The 24,788-nt window shown below is 49.3% G+C and overlaps 3 protein-coding genes across 3 annotated transcripts; 1 reads left to right on the top strand and 2 right to left on the bottom strand.

Annotated features, from left to right (window-relative positions):
• The first annotated feature begins 939 nt into the window (after positions 1 to 939).
• On the top strand, positions 940 to 3,708 carry LOC123135886 (uncharacterized). The gene is made up of 2 exons (XM_044555126.1): positions 940 to 2,209; positions 3,238 to 3,708. The coding sequence occupies exons 1-2, from the start codon at positions 1,087 to 1,089 to the stop codon at positions 3,378 to 3,380; spliced, it is 1,266 nt and encodes a 421-aa protein (XP_044411061.1). The 5' UTR covers positions 940 to 1,086; the 3' UTR covers positions 3,381 to 3,708.
• A 1,542-nt stretch (positions 3,709 to 5,250) lies between these two features.
• Positions 5,251 to 6,958, bottom strand: LOC123133548 (uncharacterized). Its single transcript, XM_044553019.1, has 2 exons — positions 6,519 to 6,958; positions 5,251 to 6,361 (listed from the first exon to the last, which is right to left on the bottom strand). Exons 1-2 carry the CDS (start codon positions 6,830 to 6,832, stop codon positions 5,971 to 5,973), a joined length of 705 nt encoding a protein of 234 aa, XP_044408954.1. The 5' UTR covers positions 6,833 to 6,958; the 3' UTR covers positions 5,251 to 5,970.
• Positions 6,959 to 8,577: 1,619 nt separating this feature from the next.
• On the bottom strand, positions 8,578 to 10,839 carry LOC123135887 (uncharacterized). The gene is made up of 3 exons (XM_044555127.1): positions 10,664 to 10,839; positions 9,284 to 10,516; positions 8,578 to 8,837 (listed from the first exon to the last, which is right to left on the bottom strand). The coding sequence occupies exons 1-2, from the start codon at positions 10,693 to 10,695 to the stop codon at positions 9,685 to 9,687; spliced, it is 864 nt and encodes a 287-aa protein (XP_044411062.1). The 5' UTR covers positions 10,696 to 10,839; the 3' UTR covers positions 8,578 to 8,837; positions 9,284 to 9,684.
• Positions 10,840 to 24,788: the final 13,949 nt, after the last annotated feature.

Below are 24,788 nucleotides of genomic sequence, written 5' to 3' on the forward strand. Positions count from 1 at the left end.
CGAACCGGTACTATAGGTTCGCCACGAACCGGTACTAATGAGAACGGCCGGCTAGCCGTTGGAACCGGCACTAATGAACACATTAGTGCCGGCTCAAAACTCAACCGGCACTAATGTGTCTCATATTAGGTCCTTTTTCTACTAGTGTTAGAAGGAATAGTAAAAGACGGACTAGAAAGGAAGGCACCACATTCGATGATCAAGGTCTGGTAATAAAATACACACCACGAATGGCTCATGGTAGAAGGTTCAGACAACAACACAAAAAACTTTGTAAATCAAGATAACATGTCAGTCAAGAAAGCCAAGGGAAAATGCAACCGATGACCAAATTGGGTGGAATAATAGAATAATTAGTTTGCATAGAAGTCATTTGTATTTAGAGCTAATTCTTGGTTGGAAATTTATCAAAAACATATTGGTGTGAAGATAACTAACAAGGGGTGTGGAGTGGATCAAACAGAATTAAAGAAAAAGTGAAGATTGATATATAATTATATATAAGGTTTTCTTTGGTCTTCCAGACTCACACACAACAATGTTTTATCAACAAAATATAATGCATGCAGTAATCAAACCATGTTTTCTTGGTCCTTGCCTTTTGATTAGAATATATCTATATGATAGTGGAAAATTAAATCATATAATATTTGAGAAAGATGCCATACAGTCAAGAGGAAAAAATAGTCCCAAGCATAGCAATATATACAGTTAATCTAGCCGCGCAAATGCGCGGGTGACTCCACTAGTTATGATGATTAATATAGTTTTAGAACCTCCATGATGATGTTTTGTGGAACTGCTTTTTTTTAGCCAAAGAAAAGGCGCTCAACAATTTCTCTTAAGAAATTTGTGGAGCGGCTGTTTTTTTTTTTTTTTTTTTTTTTGTCGAGCGGCTGGTGGTGGACATCAATCTGATTCCTTGACAGGCCAGGCTTGGACATTCAAGCCCGTTATAGACTCAGCCCAGTTAGACAGTAAGGAGCACTTCACCCTACAGAGAGAGACGGACGCAGTGCTCTCCTGCTCACAGCCGCCGCCGCCGCAAACACCCAGCTTTCCCACGCCGGAGAGCGGCCAGCCCCGATGGACTCGCCGCAGATCCCCGACGATCTTTTCCCGGAGATCTTCCTCCGCGTCCCCGACCCAGCCGACCTCGTCCGAATCTCCGCCGCCTGCGCCTCCTTCCGCAGCCTCGTCGCCTGCCGCTCCTTCCTCCGCCGCTACCGCAAGCGCCACGCCCAGCCCCTCGTCGGCTTCTTCGATAATCAGCGAGTCTTCCACCCCGCCGAACCTCCTTACCCCTCCGCTTCGGCCGCCAAAGCCGTCGCCCTCGCCGCCGACTTCTCCTTCCCCTTCCTCCGCGCCCCAGCCAGCGCCTGGCACATTTTCCAGATCCGCGACGGTCGTGTCCTCCTCGGCCGGGACCCCTACGACTTCGAGGAGCTGGTGGTGTGCGACCCCTTGCACCGGCGCCACCTCCTGCTGCCCCGAATCCCTGCACTCGACGAGTGGCTTCCTTCGGCCACGACCGGCGGGATAGGATGGCAGATCTTCCTCCTCGGCGGCGGCGACGACGACGACGAGGAGGCTGCGGAAGAGACTTCTTTCAGAGTGATATGGAGGGCAGAGCGTGAAGATGATGGTAATCAGGTCGCCTTCGTCTTCTCTTCCAGCACGGGACAATGGCGAGCTGGTCCGCCGTTGTCAGGGTTGGCCTCCTTCTCCTGGCGCCAATATGTGCATGGCTGCTTGTACGGGATGACAGATTGCCGGGAGAAGCTACGTGTGCTCGACACCCGGACGATGGAGTTCTCACTCCTCGACCTCCCGCTGGAAGCCAGAGGTTATGCTTATGTGTATGTAGACGTTGTGGAGGCAGGGGAGGGCATCACTGGGTTGTTTGTGCGACCAAGGGGGACACCTGAAATCAGATATTTCACTAGGCGAAACAGTGGTCTGAGTTCCAGCCAGTGGCAGTTGGAGAAGATAGTCTCACTGGGTTCTTCTCAATGGCAGTGGGCGGGTTCACCAAGGCCGAACTTGTTCCTGCGTCACTGCGGAAGCCCATCGCTTGATGGTGGCCTTTTCTCACTGGATATCAAGACATTACAGCTTGAGAGGGTGCTTGGATCAGAGTCTAGCATGCTTTACCCGTGGCCATGTACCAACTTTCCACCATTTCTGTCGACACCAACAGTATCAAGTGGTAACCTTTCTGTTGCATCCTAGTTATTTCATTCACTTAGTTATCACACATCTTGTCTTTTGCTTTATACAATAGTTGATTATTGTGATTGGTGAATCTTGTTTACACGGTTTATTAGTGTCACATTCTCTGTGTTGTGGCTAAGCTGAGGAACGTAACTGTGTTGTGTTGTTACTTCAGTTAGTTATCACACATCTTGTCTTTTGCTTGATACAGTAGTTCATTTATGAGGTCGGTGAATCTTGTTTACATGGTTTATTAGTTGCCACATTCTCTGTGTTGTGGCTAAGCTGGTCAAGCTCAGGAACATAACTGTGGTTTATTCAAGTCTGTTTTAATTGCCACTTTTAAGTTGATTAGAGAAGTAAAAGAAAGGTGTGTGCACAGCATGAGTAGCATTTTGGAAGCACCTTGAACCTTGAAATCGTAAGAAACATGAGGTCAGGACAATGATCCTTGTTTATATGGCCAAACTAACGCAGAAGGCATACAAGCTCAAAGGACACTGCTACCAACAGTTCACCTTTGGTTTGTAACTTTGTATCACCTTCTTCCAGTCAAGCTGGAGTTATCTTGCTCACATTTCTTTTCATAAATATAAGCAGGGAGGCAAGTCTGATTTGGTAAAGTTTTAATTTCTGTAGACCATTTTGTTTATTGCTCTCTCAAGTTCTCTTATAATTCATCTCTTTAGTTTACATGTCTTGTCTGGCTATGTATTCCAACTTGTATTGCAAATGGCAATGGGAAGCACCATGAAGCGAGTGTTTTCTGTTATATATCTCAAACTCCATCATAGTCAATACTATACCTATGGGACTATGCCTAGAAGTAGTCCCGAAGGTTGATTCGCTAATCTCCATGTATTGCATGCGGTTTCTGTAAGTCCTAGTACTTTATGCTTCTTCCTGTGCCTTTTGTTTCATAAGCAATTTACGAAGTATTTTATTGCTTAATGGTAAGACCTGTGGATTGTTTTACTCTCAACTCCTGAATATCTAAAATCTAAGTACACATATGTTGGGCAGATACTCAGGAAGGTGATGAGAAGGAGATGCCGGAACAAGGTGCTGAGATGCTGCAAGATGACGAGCCCACAGGTAGCCTTCACGACGAGCGCACTGCTGATGACGTGAATGCTGGAGGCCAGGTCGGTGTATCAAGGACTTGAAATGGCGCTGATTGAGGTTGTTGCTGCGACTGGGCAGTTGACCACAGGTTGATCATCAATACGGTACTGGTAACTTGTGGCTCTGTCTGTCTTTAATATGGTTATCTAACATCAACATGGAGTTTATCTTGTGTGCCTTGATCTGGCAATGATCGGTTCGTCCGTCAAATGAGGTAGCAAGAGTATTAGCTTCATTTGTATTTTACTAGTTTAATTATGACTATGTGGTTGTGATCGTGCTGTATGCCTGCCCCATGTGGCATGAATGGAACCAGTCAGGTACTATGACTATGAAATTAAGGAGGGTAATGATCTACTCCATTGAGCAGTGGCAAAAGTGAAGTGAATGTGCTAGTACTTTTTATGGTGTAGTCAAGAGGATCTGATTGTCCTTTTCTTTTCTTTTCCTTTACTTCTGTTTCTGTTTGTGCCGTGTCAATCTGGTTTTTCAGTGTAAATGAAGCTTTTATCTTTGCTGGCAGTAAACATGGGCTTGATCATCGTGCTCATTCATCATCACTTCGTTGATCCTTGGAGAATACAACCTTCTGGGTTAAAAAACTACCACTTCTCTTACACGACCTTGCAGGATGCTTTTCTTCTCCTCGAACCTATGTCGAAATGTGTGTCATTTTGTAGGAGGTCGTCAAATTTGGTCGTAAAGCTATGCAGGCAGCTGCTACCAAGACCTTGCAAAATAGAAGCAGCATGTGCCTAGAAGAAAATGAAAAACGAAAAGTTTCCCTTATAAGTACAGGACTTAAGATCCGCTGGAGCAAAACATCGGTGGTTTGGTTTTAGAGACTGGATAAATTCTTGCGATACTCTCACAGTTAAGCATTATCCATAAAGGCATCAACCATCTTATAAACATATCTGGTTCCACAAGCACTGGGTTTCTCATGCAAATGCGACAAGGAGCACTCTGATCTCTGAAAAGGCAGAACGTTCAGTGAAATTGTGTTCTTGCGATGTTCCTCTGGCATCTTCTTCAGCTAATAGAAGAGAAGGATAAAACTTGTGGAACAATGTAGCACTAAAAGGTATCACTGATTGCAAGGGAGAAAGCATTCCTAAATCACCCATGCCTGGACCCTACAACATAGAGCAAATACTAAGATGATGCCTTGCCGCTGATCATCCAGACACTTCCTGACATCCTCCTACTCCTCCTTCACATGGCAATCCTGGTCCAAGGATACACGTTAAGGATCAGAATGAAGGTAATTTGCCATAAGAATATTTCATTATTTTTTGCCAGAAGTAACTAGCTTGCAAAATGACCTTCTATTATGGGACGGAGGGGATAGTACACGATAGTCACTAACATGTTATGTGCACTCGGAAACAAAAAAATGAATTTACATCAATACAGGGTTTTTTTCTTTCAAAAAGACAGGCAGCACCAGTTAAATGCCTTCATATCAAACGGACATGTTCCCATTTTATAGCTTGTGTTACAGTGAATCTCAAATTTGATCATATAAGGAGAAATGCCTGACATACAAACACAAATTCCCCAAAGTTAGCTTGGATTAGCCACTTATCGTAGAAAGGGAAAACTTTCATGGTGACATCTCTGACACACATAATGCATAAGCTCAAAGCATACCCAGCCGTGCAAACTTACCAATCCACTTGTCTTCAGCAACAAAATATATGATCCAATAGGCAACATTAAAAAAAACAGGTATTAACAACTTCAGATATAAGTCGCACTAGTTATACCAAACAGATAACTAAGAACATTACACGGATATACCAAACAGTGCAATGAAAGGTGCACGCTGCAAAACTATGTGGCTTCAACCACAGCAATGTGCAGATCATATAAAAGGCAAAAGGCAAACCTTGCAGGACCATCTTTGAGCTTAGGGAATGTGGGAGGCCAAACCATCATAAACGGATAGACATCAGTGAAGTGATCTTGATCCTTCGCAACCAATTTACGGAGTGTCCTGTTCTTGACATCAGATAGAAAACACATCCACACATTTGCAAAACCACAAACTCAGCATTATCCCCAGCATGGCATACATAGCAATGACCAGAATGCTCATCCTCAAGCATGTTATCTAGCATCCTCAGATTAACACACATCTCATGCAGACAAATGGTATCAACCAGCAACCAGTTGTCCCCCTTGTGGAGCCAGATGCAAAGTTTAAAGCCATTGACATGGATGACATATACACCGGAAGGATCATCTGCCCATGACAAGAAGGTGTGAAAACAGTCATACTTCACTCCAGGTGGGTGCTGGATTCTAGACAAACTTGAGGCTGTCAAATCCAAGACAATAATGTCGTCTGCGGGGGAGACCACCATATAGATTTTATTGTCGACAAGCACAACTTTTGCTTTGGGTAGCGGAAGATGGAGCTGGGCCGTGGCCGAGGTATGCAAGCACCAAACACTGCCTTGTAACATATACACGCGTAAAGTGAAATTTTCTGTCTGATTAGTCAACTCCGTCAACACATAAAAGTAGGACAAGCCATTGCCTTCTTCTTTGGAGAGAATAGCATCAAAATATTGGCGATTGTGATCCTGGGCTCTTGGGAGTAGTGGGACGGCGTTAATGCCTCTCTCAGGGCAAAGCGGGCGGTGCACTCCATATGCTAGTTCTCTGCCGCGCACTCCATATGTTGAGCTCCGGGGGCTGGGGCAGCATCGGGACAAAGCACAGGAAGGCTACCAATTCCGGCCGGATCAAGATGCTACCAATGTAGAAGCCAAGTAGGCGGGGCGGGTGGAGCTCACGGAACCGGCGGAGGAAGCCCTGGTTCGAGGCGAGATGGTACCAACACCTGCACACAAGGGCAGCGCGAACGAGGGTGGTGGGGAAGCCGGCGCGGAGGAGGATCTCCGCGAGGAGGTTGTTGTCCTCAAGCACCTTGGAGACAGGGTCTACGGCCGCCGGGGAATGTCGGCCTGCCTCGCCATCGAAATCCGCGCGTGGTTTCTTCTCAGGACAGATCCTGGAAAATCGGCAGCACCGAGCAAATGCAAAAATGGCAACTGATTTCTTCAACCAATGTCGTTCAAGGAAATACCATAACCAAACTACTCCAAATTAAATGCGGGGGGGGGGGGGGGGGGCAAGAATCGAAGGTGGAGGAATTGGACGGATCTTACGTTTGGGGAACCTCGGCGGCAGCATCCATCATTAAATCTCCCCCACGACTGAGCTGCCGCGGCAAGTAAATGTAGGTAGGAGGAGTTAGTTTGGGAGGAAAACCTAGATAGCTAGGGTTTGATCCCGTGAGATGAGGAGAAACGAAACCGGGAGAGGACAGCAAAGAGAAAGACTTGCCTGAATTGAATCGGCGGGAGGGAATAAGAAGTCGGTGGCCGTAGCCGGTGCCGGGCTCCGGTCGCAGGCGCCGCTTCTTTCTCTCCGCTGGGAGAGGTGTACCTTTTTTTTTGCCCAAACTAGCACATATGCTCATGCGTTGTGACGGGGGAAGCAAATCCTCGCATGCTCCAAGCGACCCACCCCTGTTACCAATCTCTTCGCCTCCTTGGTCATATTGTCCACCTATTTCACGGCACGTGATAAATCTCAATGCGATGAGCTTGGTATCACACCGTCGCACGCTGCTTTCGCAAGCCCTTTCTCCTTTAAAAAACATTTAAACTGATAATTATCTACCTATTAAAATGTTATAATGAACAAGCCAAAATATGTGGCCTATGCTAGCTAAATTTTGGTTATATTAAGAAATATCTTTAAGATAGCAAAACTTTGATTAGTTGTTAACAGTGAGATAGAAAGGCTGGGACCGAAACACATATTATTCAGTACATCAATATATTCAGAGTGGTGATGGAAAGAAGAAGAAAAAAATATAGAAGTATTCTTTAGAAAGAACTGAGTACATGGTTAACACAAAAACTCAATTTCTAGCCATGAAATTAAAAATACGAATATGAGTCAGGGGCATCATACTGACTACAGTACGATATTATCACATATACAGTGAGAGCTTAAACATTCATAGCAGAGTCTGCCTCTGATTATTTAACTTTCTGTTAGCTATTTGATCCTAATGTAACACATGGCCGGAAGTTGAATAATCACGCAAACACCAAACCTGGCGTTGCAAGCTGATAAGCGAAAGCAGAATCAAGATACTCACATGGATGTCCAAAAGTGAAACAAAACTGAAACACCAATCCAGCTATTGTCAGGGGTGTTTGTAACCATACTGAAACAAAACTGATATTCAGCCGCAATCGCAGAAAAAATGGAGTGATTTTCTGACCGCGCACACTGTGCATAATCAGTGAGTTGGAGCTCATAAGCAGTTCCTACATCCATCCCACGCATTATTCACAACCCATTATCCCATTTTAGAGCCGCTACTTCCTTAATTTGGACCGCTTGCCTTTCTTACTTTCCTGTCACAGGAACTCAAATTCCTTTCTTTCCTTATTTCTCTCACTCGGCATCTTATTTCTTTCCTTTCTTTCTATGCATGTCGTCCTCTTATTTCCTTCCTCACTAACTTATTTCCTTCCTTCATTTATTTATTCCCGAGATAGCTCCTTGATAAATTGAAACTCAAAGAACATGAAGAAAATGAAGAAATAGAAGAAAGATGGCACTTATTCCTAGAAGAAAATGAAAGCAAGAGTTTCCCTTTGATTAGTTCAGAGGTTGAGATCTGCAGAACCAGGTGAGCATGGACTGGGAAATCGATGTGACACTTGCTATCAGTCAAGTCAACCATCCAACTGTAATTAGGCTGTCCTGTCCACCATGTGAAAAACTGAAAATAGTTGATTTCTTGCGCAAATGCGGCGATGATCGCTCTGGTTTCACTGAGAATTGTGTTCTTATGAAGAAATAACTAATCCTCAGCTACCAGCAGAGAAGCAGAAAACTGTTGAACAGCCTGACACCAGCATATAGTACTGACTACAGTGGAGAAAGCATTTCAAATTCAGCCAAGAGCATCAGTGTGCAGTTCCTGTAGAGTTGAGAAACAGAAAATGAAGAGAAAAAAGTTTCCCTTTATAAGTTCAGAAGAACTTCAGATCTGCCGGACCAAGCCATCAGCGGTTTGGGGGTTTCAGAATCTGAATAAATTGTCAGAATACTCTCACTTGCAGTTAAGCATATCCATTTTATAAACATATCTGGTTCTCCAGACAGTGGATTACTCGTGCAAATGGGACAAGGAACACTCTGTTCTCTGAAAAGACAGAACATTCAATGAATTGTATTCTTAAGATGTTCCTCTGGCATCTTCTTCAGCTAACAGCAGAGAAGGAGAAATATATTACTGATTACAATGGAGAAAGCATTCCAAAATCAGCCATGTCTGGACAGTGGACCCTACAACTCACAACAGCTACTAAGGAAATGCAGCTCCCTGTGCTGCCCTGGCGATGCCCTTGTCGCCGATCATCCAAAAGCATCCTGATATTCTCCTCCTTCACATGGCATTCCTGGTCCAGGGAAGCACGTGAAGGATCAGGATCGAAGTAATTCAGCATCAGAATATTTTATTATGTTTCAAATGGACTAGCAAGCCAAGTAACTAGTACAATGATAGTCACTAACATGTTATGTACACTCGGAAACTAAAGTTAGCCTAGACTAGCCACTTTTTGTAGAAAGGGAAAATTTTCATGGTGAGACATGTCTGACTCACACATCATGCATAAGCTTAAAGCATACCCAGTTGTGTAAACTTACCAATCCACTTGTCTTTAAGAAAAGAATATACGATCCAATAAGCAACATTCCAAAAGATCAGGTATTAACAATTTCAGATGTAAGTCATACTAGTTATACCAAACAGATATACCAAACAATGCAATAAACGATGCACACTGACCATGTTACTTCAACTAGAGCAGTGTACAGATCAACTAAAAGGCAAAAGGCAAACCTTGCAGGACCATCCTTGAGCGCGGGGAATGTGGGAGGCCAAACCATCATAAAAGGGTAGACATCAGTGAAATGTCGATCCTTTTGTGCCATCGCATGCACTTTACGGAGTGTCCTGTTCTTGACATCCAGATAGAGCACACATCCACACATTTTTTAAGAACAGAAACTCAGCATTATCCCCTGTCTGACATATATAGCAACGGCCAGTATGCTCATCCTCAGGCGTGTTATCTAGCATCCTCAGATTAGCACACATCTCGTGCAAACAAATGGTATCGACCAGCAACCAGTTGTCCCCCTTATGAAGCCAGATGTGAAGTTTAAAGCCATTGACATGGATGAGATATATACCGGAAGGATCATCTGCCCGTGACAAGATGGTGTTGAAACTGTGATACTTCACTCCAGGTGGGAGCTGGATCTATACAAACTTGAGTCCGTCAAATCCAAGACAATAATGTCATCGGCGGGGGAGGCCACCATATAGATTTTATTGTCGACGAGCACAACTATTGCTCTGGGTAGTGGAAGATGGAGCTGGTATGTGGCCAAGGTATGCAAGCACCAAACACTGCCTTGCAACATATACACACGCATAGTGAATTTTTCTGTCTCATCACAAACCTCCGTCAACACATAAAAGTAGGACAAGCCATTGCCTTCTTCTTTCGAGAGAATAGCACCAAAATTTAGGCGATTGCGATCCTGGGCACTTGGGAGTGGTGGGATGTCGTCAATGCCTCTCTCAGGACAAAGCGGGTGGTACACTCCATATGATAGTTCTCTTCTTTCACGATGTCTGGTGAAGATGCTGCCGTTTCGGGAGTCCATGATCCATGGCACCTCGCGGGTACCGAAGTTGTGGCTCGCCATGCGGCGGACAACAGCGGCAAACTCTGGGGGCTGGGGAAGCATCGGGACGAAGCGCAGGACGGCCATCGACTTCGGCCAGACCAACCCGGTGTCGATGTAAAAGCCAAGTAGGCGGGGCGGGTGGAGCTCACGGAACCGGCAGAGGAAACCCCGGTCCGAGGCGAGCTGGTACCAGCCCCTGCGCACGAGGGTGGCACGGACGAGTGTGGTGGGGAAGCCGACGCGCAGGAGGATCTCCCCGAGGAGATTGTCGTCCCCAAGCACCTTGGAGACAGGGTCCACGGCCGCCGTTGTTGTCCGGGGACACTGGCGTGTCTCGCCATCGGCATCAGCGCATAGTTTCTTCTCGGGACGGACCCTGGAAAATCGGCAGCGCCGAACAAATGCAAAACCAGCGTTAATGCAATAAACCTGATTTCTTCAGCCAATGCCGTTGCAGGACATATATTACAATCAAACTGTAATAATAATGAAATGTGGGGTGGAGGAACTGGGCGGGTCTTACCGTCGGGAAACCTCCACAGCCGTATCCATCATCCAATCTCCCCTCTCAGCTGAGCTGCCGCGACAAGTAAATGTAGGCAGGAGTTAGTTTGGGAGGAAAACCTAAACCTAGATAGCTAGGGTTTGATCCCGCGGGAAGAGGAGAACGAGAAACGGAACCGGGAGCGGGCAGGAAGCAGAAAGACTCGCCTGAATCGAATCGGGAGGAAGGAAAAGAAGCGTCGGTGGCCGCCGCCGGGGACGGGCTCAGGTCGCCGCCGCAGCTTCTTCTCTCCGCAGGGGCGTTGCGGTCGAGGAGGGATGAGCGAGTGAGGTCAAAGTGAGACGATGCTGCAGCCTCTTCATCGTTGCAGGCCATAAAGCCCAGTACACATGTCTTTTTTTATATGCCAGCCCTGTGTCTAGCAAAAAAAAAAAACCCGATAAATCCCAAAAGTTTGGATTTTAAGCATTTTATCACGAACGTTTTTTCATGATAACTTTAGTTGATGTGAGATGGCCACTTTAGTTGTGGAGACATGACAATTTTGTCTTAGTTATTTTTTATCAGAAAATTTCCATGTTTGCCAACCTCGCGTGAACTAAATTTGTCATGAAAAATGTTCGGGTTGGCATGCTTAAAATCCGAACGTTCAGGATTTATCATTTTTGGAAAAAAAAAAAAAGCGGGACTGTCTACAATCGACTGATTTCGATTTTGGCATCAGTCAAATTTTGGACCAATAACGTCTTCCTCGGTACCCCTTCAGCCTTTTCCGATACCTATTGGGTTTTAGTTTTATTTTCCTCCGGACCAAATAGGTCCACTGCTTTTCCTGGGCATTGTGAATTTTGAATGAGGCTGCAAGGCAACTCAGGTAGTTTTTTTAAATGAAAAAAACTCTCCTTTTTTTTGTCTGTTTAACCTTACTCTGCTTGGCAACCTCTCTGACTGAATGCATACTAAATGTTTCAAAAATCACAGACTGAATGGAAAATCTTGTATGCTAAGGCTAGTTCACACACATAGGTGACCAGATATCTTAACATGATTGAGAACTACAAGAAAAAAAACTCACGGGATAGACATAGTCTGCAATATTACCAACAGTTTGCAGAAAAGAAAACATGTTCATGAGCATCCTTGAACTACATAGACATACATCCTTGCCTAAAAAAACATAGACATACATCCATGATCGCCATCAACCATAGATTATCCCAGATACAAACACCAACTAGAGAAGGTCATTAAAGACAGTATAGCCGAGCCTAACGCAGCCCTCTCACGCATCCACACTCCTTGCCGTTGGATTTCTTGGATTGATCGTTGATGGCCGTCCGATACACTTCCTCTTGTGTGTGGGCTGCTCCTGGGCCGACTGTCCTTTTGGCAGCTACTCCCGAAACCAAATCTAGGCCCTCTCGTTTGCCTATACTAGGAACGTCCGATCTCGGGTGGACGGTCAAGTAACGTTTCCTCCCATTCCACCCGATCTCTCATGGCTAATCCCACCCCCGATCTCTCCTCTCTCACCCACGACACATGTTGCGCCGCCGCCGTTGTATCGTTCGGCACGCACCTCCTCATGGCGCAGTCCTCGGCTGCCTCGTCGGAACGCCGCCTCCATCTCCGTCTAGCCGTCGATAACCTCCTTCTTGTATCTTACGTCGGAAAGGTGCAACAGGGATCATCTCTTTCTCGGGCGGGCACGAGCTCCATCCCCAGATCGGTGGCACACTACACCTAGAAGCATGTATCCGATTTTTCTGGATTTTTTTTGAAAGATCCAGCTCGGCTGGCATCATTAGATTTAGAAGGAGAGAACACAAAGTTTTTGATCCAAAAACGATCAGATCAAAAGGAACAGAGAAAAAAGGTTTGGGCAAGGGGGCTGGCATGGAAATCCCCCCGCCCTCCCCAATGAACTAAACAGCTAAGGTTTTTATCTCGCGCATATATCCCCAAACGGGGTCTCGATGGCCTTGGCTCCCGCGAGGCACCATTGTTCCATGCTCTCCCGAATCGCCCTGATGATCATGAGTGGCTCTGCTTCTATGGCTCTGAAGACAGAATTGTTTCTGGCGTTCCAAATCACCCAGGTAGTTGCCATGATCATGGTTCGTATGCCTTTCTTCTCCTCCTTTCTTGTGCGAGATATGATCCGCTTGACTGCCAAGGTTGTGGTTGTCTGTTCCCCGTGATGAGAAGCCAGGGCAACACATCCTTGTTGTAAGTGCATCTAGTGCCCCTTCGTGATTTTGGTGTATTGAAGACTTATAGGTTAAGAGACTGATGCGTTTGTGAGTGTACACAGGTCTATAAGTCTATAAGGAGTTTGATATTTACAGAGAAAGTCGACCCCTAAAAATGAAGTTCTTCAACTGAAGACTTTGGATATCTGAAGACTTTTTGAAGATTTTGAAAGTGAAGAAATTGGTGTGACCTTGAAGACTTGGCAATCATTCGAGGAACATGAAGCGTGAAGACTCTGTATTTCATAGTTTCATTTTCTCTTTCTTGAGTCATAGGAAACACCGTACTATTAAAGGGGGTCGAGGAAATACTAAGGAAAAATTTCCATGTGATGCTCAACTCAAAATCCTACACCTACCAATCCCTTCGAGTGAAGCCATTGGAAATCTCACATAGTTCAGTCATATTATTTAGTGACAGAGAAGAAGTTCTTCTGGTCCCTGAGGAATTTGTTCTGACTAAGGAGTTAGGAATTCGCCAGTGTGGATTGCCTACATAGTGAGGAACATGATAGCCCTGAGGAATTTGAGAGTCAAATATTCCGACCGTTGCTGTGCTATGCGCCAGCTGTCCCAAAATATCTACCCCGGTCATATCATGTTGGTGTACAAAAGTAGGGGCTCTGCTTTTGACCCCTTTACTTGTGCACGGGCAGTCGGAGCCTCCCACCACGGTCACGCATAGACACGGCAGGAAAGGGAAGCCGGAGAGAAGCCTAAGCCACAAGGACAAGTGAAGCAACAACAAGGACCAAAACAACAAAGGTCGCACGGACGATGCAGGTTGCCCCGGCAAGGACCCTTGCCTAGGGCAGCCTCAGCAGCCCCGGCAAGATCCTTGTCGGGGCAGCTTGTCCACCCCAGCTGAGCGAGCCACCTTCGAGCCCACGAACGCTAAGCAGACGCGTTGGGACGGGGTTCAGGAGGCACCTCCGTGGTGGCATGCAGATCTTTGTGAAGACAAAGTACAATCAAGACCAAAAGAGGATAGGAAGGCAACCATCCTCACCGAAGAAACCCACAGGGGCCCCGGCAAGATCCTTGCCGGGGAAGCCAGCGCGCCACAGCAAGACCCTTGCCGGGCCACCAGGCAAGACCCTTGCCGGGTCACCCGACAAGACCCTCGCCAGGCACGCCAACAGGGCCACTGCCAGGCCCGCGCCAGCAAGTCTCCACCGCCACCATTCGCATGCAGCTGCCGACCCAACCAGCTGGGCAGGCACCTGCGCGGCAACATGCAGCCCTTCGTGGGGGCTCTACCACCGCGCCACCTCAGCTGCATGCATGCCTACATGGCGCTGCATGCATTGCTGGCCGGGGCGTGTGTCGAAGCCAGGAAGGGCGGCGACAGACGGGACGAGCCTCACCCCCTTCCCCGATAAAGTGAGGGACACCTAAGCCTCACATTAAATGCGTCTTGTCCTGTAATCCTAGCGATAACCTCACAATGCTGTAGCACTTTCCACCTCCTGTGTGCCACTGTGGCAACCCCTTTCGCCTATAAAAGGATGCCCATGGCATACTGAGAAGGGATTCGGCTCTTTTGAACCCCACATCACCCAGAGCTAGTTCAAGAGCTCAAGAACACCAATACAACCACCAAAGCAGGATCGTAGGGTTTTACGCATCTTTGCGGCCCAAAGCTGGGTAAATCCCTCTGTTTCGCCTGCTAGTCCTGCTCTTCTCACGATCCCCGCGCCCCACAACCGTAGAAGGGATTCCAGTGATACCATAGGTGTCATTTCCCACCGACATCTTTGGCGCGCCAGGCAGGGGAGCGCAAATTGTGAGAATCTGGCCTAGCGGTAGGCCTAGCAGTTCATCATCGCCATGGCTCCTGCGGAGAAAGCGGCCAAGAGGGCGGTGCTACCCATTGGCGCGAAGGACGCCGAGGCAGCGACGAAAGAGCTAAATCATGCTAAACTTTAAGCTTTTATCCTTAAATATAAGGTTGTTATCCTCGACGATTCTGCCTATGTATGGAAAACCTGTACGCGAAGGGGCCCTCCTGCGATTGGCAACGCCCTTGTTCTGTTTCGAGTCCGCTCAACAGTTCGAGCGGCCGCGTCGAGAGCGGCAGGGTAGCCTTTCGCCACCAGCTACGCTCTCGTTTCTGACTCGAGTCAACCTCGACAGATCGAGCGGCCGCGCTGGCGGTGGTAAGGTGCTTCGCCGGCAGCAAGCACACCCGACAGGCTAATGAGGATCCGTCCTCAAGGCGCCGCCCTGGGTTTACGCGCCGGCAAGCTTACCCAGTCGACGTGGGGCATACATACAAAGGAAATCTAACGGGAAAATAACATGCATAGTTTCAGGAGTACTGTAGAGTTATATTACATAAATTGTCGCCGCGGTTCTAACTAAGGATAGCATTGTCTTGGTCATGAACCTGTAGCGGCGATAAGAAACGGGGTGCTCAGTCTCGGCGCTGGCCCCCCAACCTATTGATTTTGTCGATGCGGCTGAGGATGGGCTGGATAGGCTCATTGAGCGCTGCGATGTCAGCATCCTCCAGCAAGCTCTTCAGCACCGCTTCGAAGTCGAGGTCAGGATGCCAATGCGCTATCCTGACGAGCACCCTGGTGATGGTTCCCTAGCAAAGAATCTTGGACTCTTCTGCCAGGGAGGCCGCCCGATTGGAGTGGAGCCGCTTCAGGGCGCCAACGACCCTCTAAAAGTATATGGTCAGGCTGGCGTTGGAGCTCAGGTTCACCTCCGGGGCGTACTCCATGCCCGGCATCCCCGTGATGGCCAGCTGGTCGGCGGCCGAGTTTGTGACGGCGGCAAGGCGCCCGAGCCAGCGTTTCTCGTCCGCCTTGTGATCCTTGAGGTTGGCGGTCTCGTTCCTCAGCAGCCGCTTCTCCGTCTCCAGCTCCCTTGTCAGGAGTCCCTCCCGGGTCAAGGCCGCCGACAGTGTGTCCTCGAGCTCTCCCAGCTTTAGCTTCAGATCTTTGATGGAGGCGTTGGCTTCGGAGAGCTCTCCAGACTTGGCGATGATCTCGCCCTGCGCCACTGTCAGGGCACCGTTGAGTGTATGCTTCTCCTGGGCCAGCCTCAGAGCTTGATCCTCCAGCTCCTTCACCTTGCCGGCGTGGGCCTGAGCTTGGGTGTTGAGTGCCTCCTGATGCCTCCGCTCCAGCTCTTGGGTCCACTGCAGGACAAGCTTGTCCACCTCCTCGTCCTTGACGCGGAGTGTGGCGGCAAGCTTCTCCTCACGCTCGGCAAGGTCCTCCTCCTAGGTCTTCAGGGCGGCCTCGTGCTGGGACCAGACGGCTGCGGCTTCATCGGCCAGCCTCTTCGCCGTCTCCTGGGCCTTCTTGATGTCGGCCAGCCTCATGGTGAGCTCCAGGTCACGCCTGGCCAGCTTGCTCTGAGCGGCCTTCAGCTCGTCCTAACCCTGGCGCCACCAATCTTGCGCCTCGGTGACGCGCCCCTCGAAGTCTGCCTCCACTTTTTCCACCACCGCCGTCTTGGACTTGGCCTTGTCCAGGCGAGCGCGGTCGAGAGCCTGGAGTTTCCGGAAGTTGGCGCCCATGGCCCGGAGCAGCCGCTCCTCCTGGGAGCCATCACCATCGATGATCGGCTCGTCGACGACGTCAAGCCCAACAGCGGCAAGCACCTCGCCGTCGAGCAACTCCCCCTTGATGGGGGCCCTGGAGCTAGACGCGCCTGGAAGGTGGACGAAGAGGTCCTCGCCCACCTTCAGGTACTTGCCGGAGCCAGAAGCAGCAGAGGAGGAGGGCTGGTCGTCGATCGCTGCCTCCTCGGCGGTGGCCTTGCCGGTCTCTTCGGCGGGCCCCTTGTCGGGCCCCTCGGCATGCCCCTTGTCGGGCCTATCAGTGGGCCCCTTGGCGGCGTCTTCAGCAGCACCCCGAGCGCTCTCCTCAGCGGTAATCTTCTCGGCCTCCGCCACGGCATCCTCGGCGACGTCCTTAATCACGTTGCCGACGTCCTCTGGATCCATCGAGGAGGAATCTGGACGCCAGAGAAGGAAATAAGACAAAATTGACGACATGGCAAAGAAAAGAAGGAAAGATGCATGCGTGGGCGGGGAGCAAATGGCTTATCTGCCCCAGGCCGAGAGGCGGAAGCCCTTTCTCCGCCAAGGTCCGGCGCCGAAGCAAAGCCACCGGCGCCTGCGTTCTCCTCCCCCTCCTCCATGTGCATGGCCTCAGGGCTTGGTGCCCTTGCCGGGGACGCCCCTCGGGGCGGTGTGGTCGACGGAGGCGGCACGATAGGAGAAGCCCTTTGTGGCTCCCCTTGGTGCTGCTCTCCTCCTGCATCCACGGCATGGTTAGCACTAAAGCCTCGCGCATGACGCATGTCGATGAAGGGTGGGTGGTGGACTCATGCTGGGGGATGGGCCGGGGGCTGCTGTCCGGGCTGCTTGACACCACCAGTGGCGTGCCGGAGGTGCCTGCCGGGGGCTGGCCACTCTCCAAAGTCCGGGCCCTCTTCATCCTCTAGGCCAGCGTCTCCACATCCCTGCAAGATGAAAACAAGTGAGCAACACTGTCAGGGGAAGTGCAAGGAATGAGGGAGGAAAGCAGAGGCTTACTCGTCATTTCCTTCCTCCTCCTCCTCCTCTGGTGCTTTCCTTTTTCTCTCCAGGCTGGGTGACCCAGAGTATCTATCCGGGCAGAGGGGCCCAAAGTCGAAGGCAATCCCCGCGCCAACATCTGCCGGCGGCGGGGAAGGCGGTGGCGTCTGGGCACGCCTGGACGATGAGGAAACAGGTGTCTTCCTCCTCACCACCTTGGCCTCCGCTACCTTCTTCGTCACTTCGGCCCTCGTCTGGCGCGTCACCGCTCCCTGAGCCAGCCGCAGCTACGCGGCCCGGCCAGGGTGAATCGGCTCGCCGGAGGCGGCCCACCGCAGAACTCGCCCCCTCCCAGTGGCCGGAAGGGCGGACGCCGCGATGTCCTCCGCTTCGTCCTCCTCCGAAGCCCCATCAACGACATCCTCGACAAGGGGGGCCCGGCGCTGGCGTCGCTGGCCTCCCCAGTGGCCGCCGCCCACCGGGAGAGGTCCTCCTCTTTCGCCGCGATGTTGTACACCGTGCCGCCAGTGCTGCCGGCCTCCACGGCAAGCCTTGCCGACTCCTCGGCAAGCCTTGCCTCCCGCAACCTGCCGGCGATGTAGTCCAACTCTTCCTGAGAAGTATCCTGGACAAGCCGTGGCTCGTCGACGATGTACGCCTCGTGCAAGGTGTCAAAGAACTCCTGCACCTTGAGCTCGTCAGGCTCAACCCAGCTCGGGTCGAGGCCATGCGCGTTGAAGAGTGGCATCATGGCGATGATCTCTGACCGACGAGAGTTGTTGCTGAGCGGGACCACTCCCGCCGGCAGCTTGAAGACAGGCTCCTTGTCCACCTTGCTAGCCTTCGCGGCAGCCCTTGCCACCTTGCCGGACCGCTCGACCTCGCCTTCTTCATTCACCTCAAGCTGGAAAATCCGCTGGCAGAGGTGGGCGTGCCGCAGCATCGTCAGGTTGTGGTCGAGGCCGGGGCGGAGCCTCATGATATCAGCAGCATTGACAAAAAGCCAGGTCGGCCTCCCCTTGTCGTGCAGAGGAGCGATCCGACGGCGGATGAAGTCCGCGCCGATCATCTCAAGGGTGAGCCCGGGCCGGGTAAGCTGGAGGATTCTGGTGGTGGCAATCGTGAGCTTCTCGTCGTCGACGTCGATGTCGCACCAGTCTTTTCCGCGGACCGGCGCCACCTGACGAACTTCACAGAATGCCGACAGGTTCTCCTCTTCGATAAAGCACCACAGGCCTCACCACTCTTCTCACCTCTCCTTCATGGTGCCCTTTGGGTACGCTCCCTTGGCCCTCGGGTTCCAAGCGACGCTACTGGTAATGGCGTCTCCCTTTTGGATCTGAGGGGAGAAGTAGTGGCGGAAGAGCGCCATGTTGGGATGAACCTCGGCGAAACCCTCGCAGAGGTGTGCGAAAAGGGCCATGCACGCCACGACATTTGGGGTAAAATCCAGAAGGCGGAAGCCGAAGGTATACATGATATCCTTGAAGAAATCAGAGAAAGGGGGACAGAGCCCGCAAGAGAAATAGTCGACGAAGAAAGGGTACCGATTTGGGGCGGGCCCGACACTGGCAGGGACAACGCATGTGGCTGGATGCCCCATCGTTTCTCCCTCGTCTTCACGCCCCACAGAAGCTTGTAGTACTCCGAGAGCATTGGAACATCGACCGTCGAGGGAAAGAGGGTGGATTGCGCCCGTCGCACCACCAGCTCATTCTCCGACGGCTCCGCCGCACCGGCATCTCTGGCTACCCCCTTTCCTTTGGTGGATTTGGGCGCCATTGCGGTCGCAGAAGGCGGGGGATGGCGGGAGCGCGTCGACGATGAGCAAAAGCAGGGGGCTCGAGGAGGAAGAGAGAGGGGCGACGATTTTCAAGATTGAGGAAGGCGCAGGGAAGGGGAAAAGTGAGCATTGCACCCGTGGTTATTCCTTCTTATGGGGAAGGCGCGGGCCGCCTCCTTTCCCATTAACTGTGATGCGACGCATGCGTGCGGACGCCATCCCACGCATGCCTCCCACGTCACACACGCTCCCCCACGATGCGCATCCGACGCAGGTCGTGGGGGGGAAGCGCAACGGACAGATCAGTTACCGCGGTAAAAGTCCGCCCCAACTGCCCGCGCACCGTTCTGGGCATGGCCCAACAACGCGTTGCGCCGATGTATGGCCCATGCCCGGGGGCTCCTGTCAGTGTACAAAAGTAGGGGCTCTGCTTTTGACCCCTTTACTTGTGCACGGGCAGTCGGAGCCTCCCGCCACGATCACGCACAAACACTGTAGGAAAGGGAAGCCCGAGAGAAGCCGAAGCCACAAGGACAAGCGAAGCAACAACAAGGACCAAAACCACAAAGGTCGCACGGGCGATGCAGGTTGCCCCGGCAAGGACCCTTGCCTAGGGCAGCCTCAGCAGCCCCGGCAAGATCCTTGTCGGGGCAGCTCGTCCATCGCAGCTGAGCGAGCCACCTTCAAGCCCACTAACGCTAAGCAGACGCGTTGGGACGGGGTTCAAGAGGCACCTCTGTGGTGGCATGCAGATCTTTGTGAAGACAAAGAACAGTCAAGATCAAAAGAGGATAGGAAGGCAACCATCCTCACCGAAGAAACCCACAGGGCCCTCGGCAAGATCCTTGCCGGGGAAGCCAGTGCACCACGGCAAGACCCTTGCCGGGCCACCTGGCAAGACCCTTGCCGAGTCACCCGACAAGACCCTCGCCAGGCACGCCAGCAGGGCCACTGCTAGGCCCGCGCCAGCAAGTCTCCACCGCCACCATTCGCATGCAGCTGCCGACCCAACCAGTTGGGTAGGCACCTGCGTGGCAACATGCAGCCCTTCGTGGGGGCTCTACCACCGCGCCACCTCAGCTGCCTGCCTGCCTACATGGCGCTGCATGCCTTGCTGGCCGGGGCGCGTGTCGAAGCCAGGAAGGGCGACGACAGACTGGTCGGGCCTCACCCCCGTCCTCGATAAAGTGAGGGACACATAAGCCTCGCATTAAATGTGTCTTGTCCTGTAATGCTAGCGATAACCTCACAATGCTGTAGCACTTTCTACCTCCTGTGTGCCACTGTGGCAGCCCCTTTCGCCTATAAAAGGAGGCCCATGGCATACTAAGAAGGGATTCGGCTCTTTTGAACCCCACAACACCAAGAGCTAGTTCAAGAGCTCAAGGACTAATACAACCAACAAAGTAGAATCGTAGGGTTTTACGCATCTTTGCGGCCCGAACCTAGGTAAATCCCTCTGTGTCGCCTGCTAGTCCTGCTCTTCTCACGATTCCCGCTCCCCGCAACCGTAGAAGGGATTCCAGTGATCACATAGGTGTCGTTTCCCACCGACATATCAGACAAGGGCATTTATGTCTTATCATGTCGGGCTGCTCCCTAGGCTATAAATAGCCATCCCCTACAACCACTAGTTGGTTGGCTGCTCCGAGAGAAACTGACACTTGTCAATTGAGAGTATCCCATCCTCCGAAGACTTTGAGTGAAAATCATCAAGTGAGGAAAACCCAAACCCAAACCTACAAAACCCCAAAGTGATTGAGCATCACTGAAGAGATTGATCCTGCGTGGATCTGGCGCTTGTTTCCTTTGAAGACCGTGCTTCTTCCAGATGGTTAGGCGTCAAGGTCTAGAGCATCCAAGAGGAATTGTGGATCGCCGACTGACCGAGTTTGTGAAGGTCCGGAAGTCACCTGAAGACTTACCATGAGTGATTGGGCGAGATTTGTGTGACTTTAGCTCAAGGAGAATACGGTGAGGACTGTGTGTCCGGGACTGTGTGTCCTCGTGTTTAAATACTCAGCCGCTCCAACCAGATATACAACTGAGACAGCAGTTGGAACTAGTCTACCAAATCATTGTCTTCACCGAGCTTACTGGTTCTATTTCTTCAACTCTTTCATTTCCTCATTTTTGTTGTTGTGTGCTTGTTCATATCTGTTTGAAGACTTTGACTGAAGACTTTCTCAATTTCCTCAGTTCAATTTCTTCAGTCTGTTCATCTTCATCTTGTGTTATCCTGTGCTTACGCTTTCTGTACTCTGTGCTTGTATTCATTTCATCATTTAGGAGTTATGACTATGCATGTGTTCTGCTATGTTTACTTTTGAGTACTTATTCCGCTGCAAGTAGTTCTTCATTTAGGAATTTCCTCACCAGCAAATTCCTCGGTGAAGAATTCATAAAAATCGCCTATTCACCCCCCTCTAGTCGATATAACGCACTTTCAATTGGTATCAGAGGAAGGTACTCCCTTGTTCTGTGTGATTTTGGTTTAACCGCCTGGAGTTTTAGTTATGTCGACCACAGGTATGATTAAGGTCTCTGCTGGGTGTCCTACCTTTGATGGAACAGACTACCCCTACTAGAAAAATAAGATGTGAATGCATCTTGAGGCAATTGATAACAATCTCTGGTACGTTGTGGAAAATGGTGTTCCCTAAGTCACACCTTCCCTGAATGCTGCTGATGTGAAGAGATTCAAGCAACTTGATTCTCAAGCGAAGAACATCATATGTGGCCATCTGAGCAAAGGACAATATGGTAGAGTGAGTGCTTTGGAAACTGCTAAGCTTATCTGGGATAGGCTCTCCAAAGTAAATGAAGGAGTCTCAACTCAACGTGACTCTCGTGTTGACATTCTTCGCAATCTCTTCAACTGCTTCAAAAGACTCGACAATGAAAATGTTCAGCAAACCTTCAATCGTCTCACTGATATCTCCAATGAGCTTCAAGCGCTTGGCGCCACTGACATCACCGACCATGAGGTGGTGAAGAAATTGCTGAGATCACTCGATTCCTCATTTGACACTCCGGCACTAATGATTCAAGAGCGTGCTGATTACAAGTCACTTGATCCCACTGATATCCTCGAGAGGCTAAACACTCATGAGTTCCAGCTTGCTGAGAAGAGAGATCTCTATGGTTCGAGGTATGATAAACCACGTGCTCTGAAGGCCAAGGCAGTCTCTGAGTCTGAAGAAGAGGACTCTACTAGCAGCCTTGGTGATCCTGAAGAACTAAGCCAGGAACTAGCACTGCTTGTGAAGAAATTTCAGAAGTTCTCAAGATGTGGTCGCTTCGGAAAATCCTCAAGGAGCAATGATTCCTCATCCAGTGACTACAAGAAGAGGCTATGCCACAAATGCAAGAAACCTGGTCACTACATTCAAGATTATCCTCAGTGGGACAAGGAATTAAAGAAGAAGAAGTACAAGGATGATAGTTCTGATGATGTCAAGAAGAAGAAGAAATCTTCGAAGTCTTCATCAACAAAATCCTCAAAATCTTCATCTCACAAGAAGATCAGCTCCAAGAAAGCTCGAGCATTCATTGGCAAGGAAATGGACTCTGAGGCTGAATCTGAGGATCATGAGGAAGAGGAGGCATCCGAGGAGTCTGAGTCTAGTGTGGCAAGCCTAGCTCTGCTTGCTACCACATTCATCGGCAAGTCTATCTTCAACTCTGAAGAAAATGGCAACACCAACAATGTTGATGAAGGCAATGATGACTATGCTCCCACCTATTGCTTCATGGCAAAGGGTGCCAAGGTAACTAAATACCCCTCCTCTGAATCTAGTGAGGATGAATCTGATGAAAACCTCAAGCCCAACTACTCTAAACTTGCTAAAATTGTTGTGAAACAATAAAAGGCTATTGAAAAGCTTCAAAACATGGTAGACAAAAGTGATGATATGTTGGGTGAAGAAATGGATCGCACTAAAGACTTAATTGAAAATCTTCAGAGACTTCAGTCTAAGTTTGATAACCTTCAAGGTCATCATAACACTCTCTTATCTGATCACGAGAAGCTTTCTTATGAATTTCTTCAAACAAAGCAAGATCTTGAGAAGCTAAGAGTGAGTTATGAAGATCTTCAGAAGGAGCGTGATTCATTGCTTGCTCAACAAATCAGTGCTACTCAGGAAGAATTTGTTCCTCCATGTCTGAAATGCATTGAACGCGAATCTACTAATTCATCACATGAATGTTCAAATGCTTCTAATGTTACAAATTCTTCACCTGTCTCTGCTATCACTAATTCCTCATCTGAGGACATTGCTAGTACCACTGATGATGCAGGGCCGAAGGAATTGTACACGATAGGCATGTACAAAAGCCTCAAAGGGCACTAGATTCTGTGTGATGTGCTTAAAAAGTAGATCCTCAACAGGAACCTTAGGAAAGATGGTATTGACTTTGAGAGAAAACTCAATGCTGATGGAACATATTGGAAGCCTGAGCAGTACCCCAAAACCTCATGGGTTGCTGCAAAGGGACCTTCAGTTGATCCATCCAATTTATCTGGCTTTACATGTGAATCTCCTCATTCTTCTGATGAGTCATTTGACTCCAACTATAAACTGTTCAAAAATCAGAATGGTGAAGTATTTGCTAGATATGTTGGCACTAACTGCAGGAACGGTTCCCCTATGAAGAAAATCTGGGTTCCCAAAAGTTGTCTTGAAAGTATTCAAGTGAATGTCCTCATGACACCACCTGTGAAGAATAGGAACCCCAGATTAAATTCTTCATATGAACCTAATTCTTCATATGGATCCAAGTCCTCATATGGACCAAATTCCTCACGTGGATCAAATTCCTCAACAGGATAAAATTCCTCACGTTTCGCAGGGTAGAGCTAAGGGCTATGAATATGAGTATTATTCTTCAAATCATTATGTTCATAAGTCCTCGAAGAATTTCTCTGCTTATTCATATGCTTACCCTAACCCCTCTCATGTGAAACAAAGCGAGCTGGCTTCTATGCCACCTTTCTCATATGGTGCTCGCAGAGTAATGAATTCTTTTCCACCCCTTCAGATGTGGGTGATGAAGAAAAAGAACTAATCTCTTATGCAGGGTCAGGTCTCCAAACATGCTCAAAACGTCTGAAGAATTTGCTGGAGACCTGAATTTGCCTGAAAGGACGCAGGCTAATCATAAAGAAATGAACTTTCATTTCTCACGTCCTCATACTGATTTATCTGTGCTATTGCTTGATGAAATTGATCTGATGATATTGATGTCATATTCTTCACTGATGAAGTATATGAGTTCGTAAGTTGCACTAATTCATCTGCAGGATGATCAACCCAAAGCCAATGAGTGGGTCCTCGATAGTGGATGTACCAATCACATGACTGGTGACAAGAATCTACTAATGGATGCTCCCTTATCACCGTCACATCTGAAGCATATCATCTTCGCTGACAAAGGCAAAAGTCAGGTATTGGGTCTAGGTAAGGTTGCGATATCAAAGGATCGACACATGGAAAAAGTCATGCTTGTCAAGTCCTTAGGATACAACTTCATGTCTGTCTCAATGCTTTGTGATCTCGATATGGT

Source organism: Triticum aestivum, chromosome 6B (genome assembly GCF_018294505.1).
Source record: "Triticum aestivum cultivar Chinese Spring chromosome 6B, IWGSC CS RefSeq v2.1, whole genome shotgun sequence".
Classification (NCBI taxonomy): domain Eukaryota; kingdom Viridiplantae; phylum Streptophyta; class Magnoliopsida; order Poales; family Poaceae; genus Triticum; species Triticum aestivum.

Coding starts and splice junctions, on each gene's coding strand:
- LOC123133548 (XM_044553019.1), bottom strand. CDS start 6,832: ATGAGCATATGTGCTAGTTTGGGCAAAAAAAAAGGTACACCTCTCCCA. Junction 6,362..6,518: donor GCCGCCGAGGTTCCCCAAAC/GTAAGATCCGTC, acceptor CCGATTTTCCAG/GATCTGTCCTGAGAAGAAAC.
- LOC123135887 (XM_044555127.1), bottom strand. CDS start 10,695: ATGATGGATACGGCTGTGGAGGTTTCCCGACG. Junction 10,517..10,663: donor GCTGTGGAGGTTTCCCGACG/GTAAGACCCGCC, acceptor CCGATTTTCCAG/GGTCCGTCCCGAGAAGAAAC.
- LOC123135886 (XM_044555126.1), top strand. CDS start 1,087: ATGGACTCGCCGCAGATCCCCGACGATCTTTTCCCGGAGATCTTCCTC. Junction 2,210..3,237: donor GACACCAACAGTATCAAGTG/GTAACCTTTCTG, acceptor TATGTTGGGCAG/ATACTCAGGAAGGTGATGAG.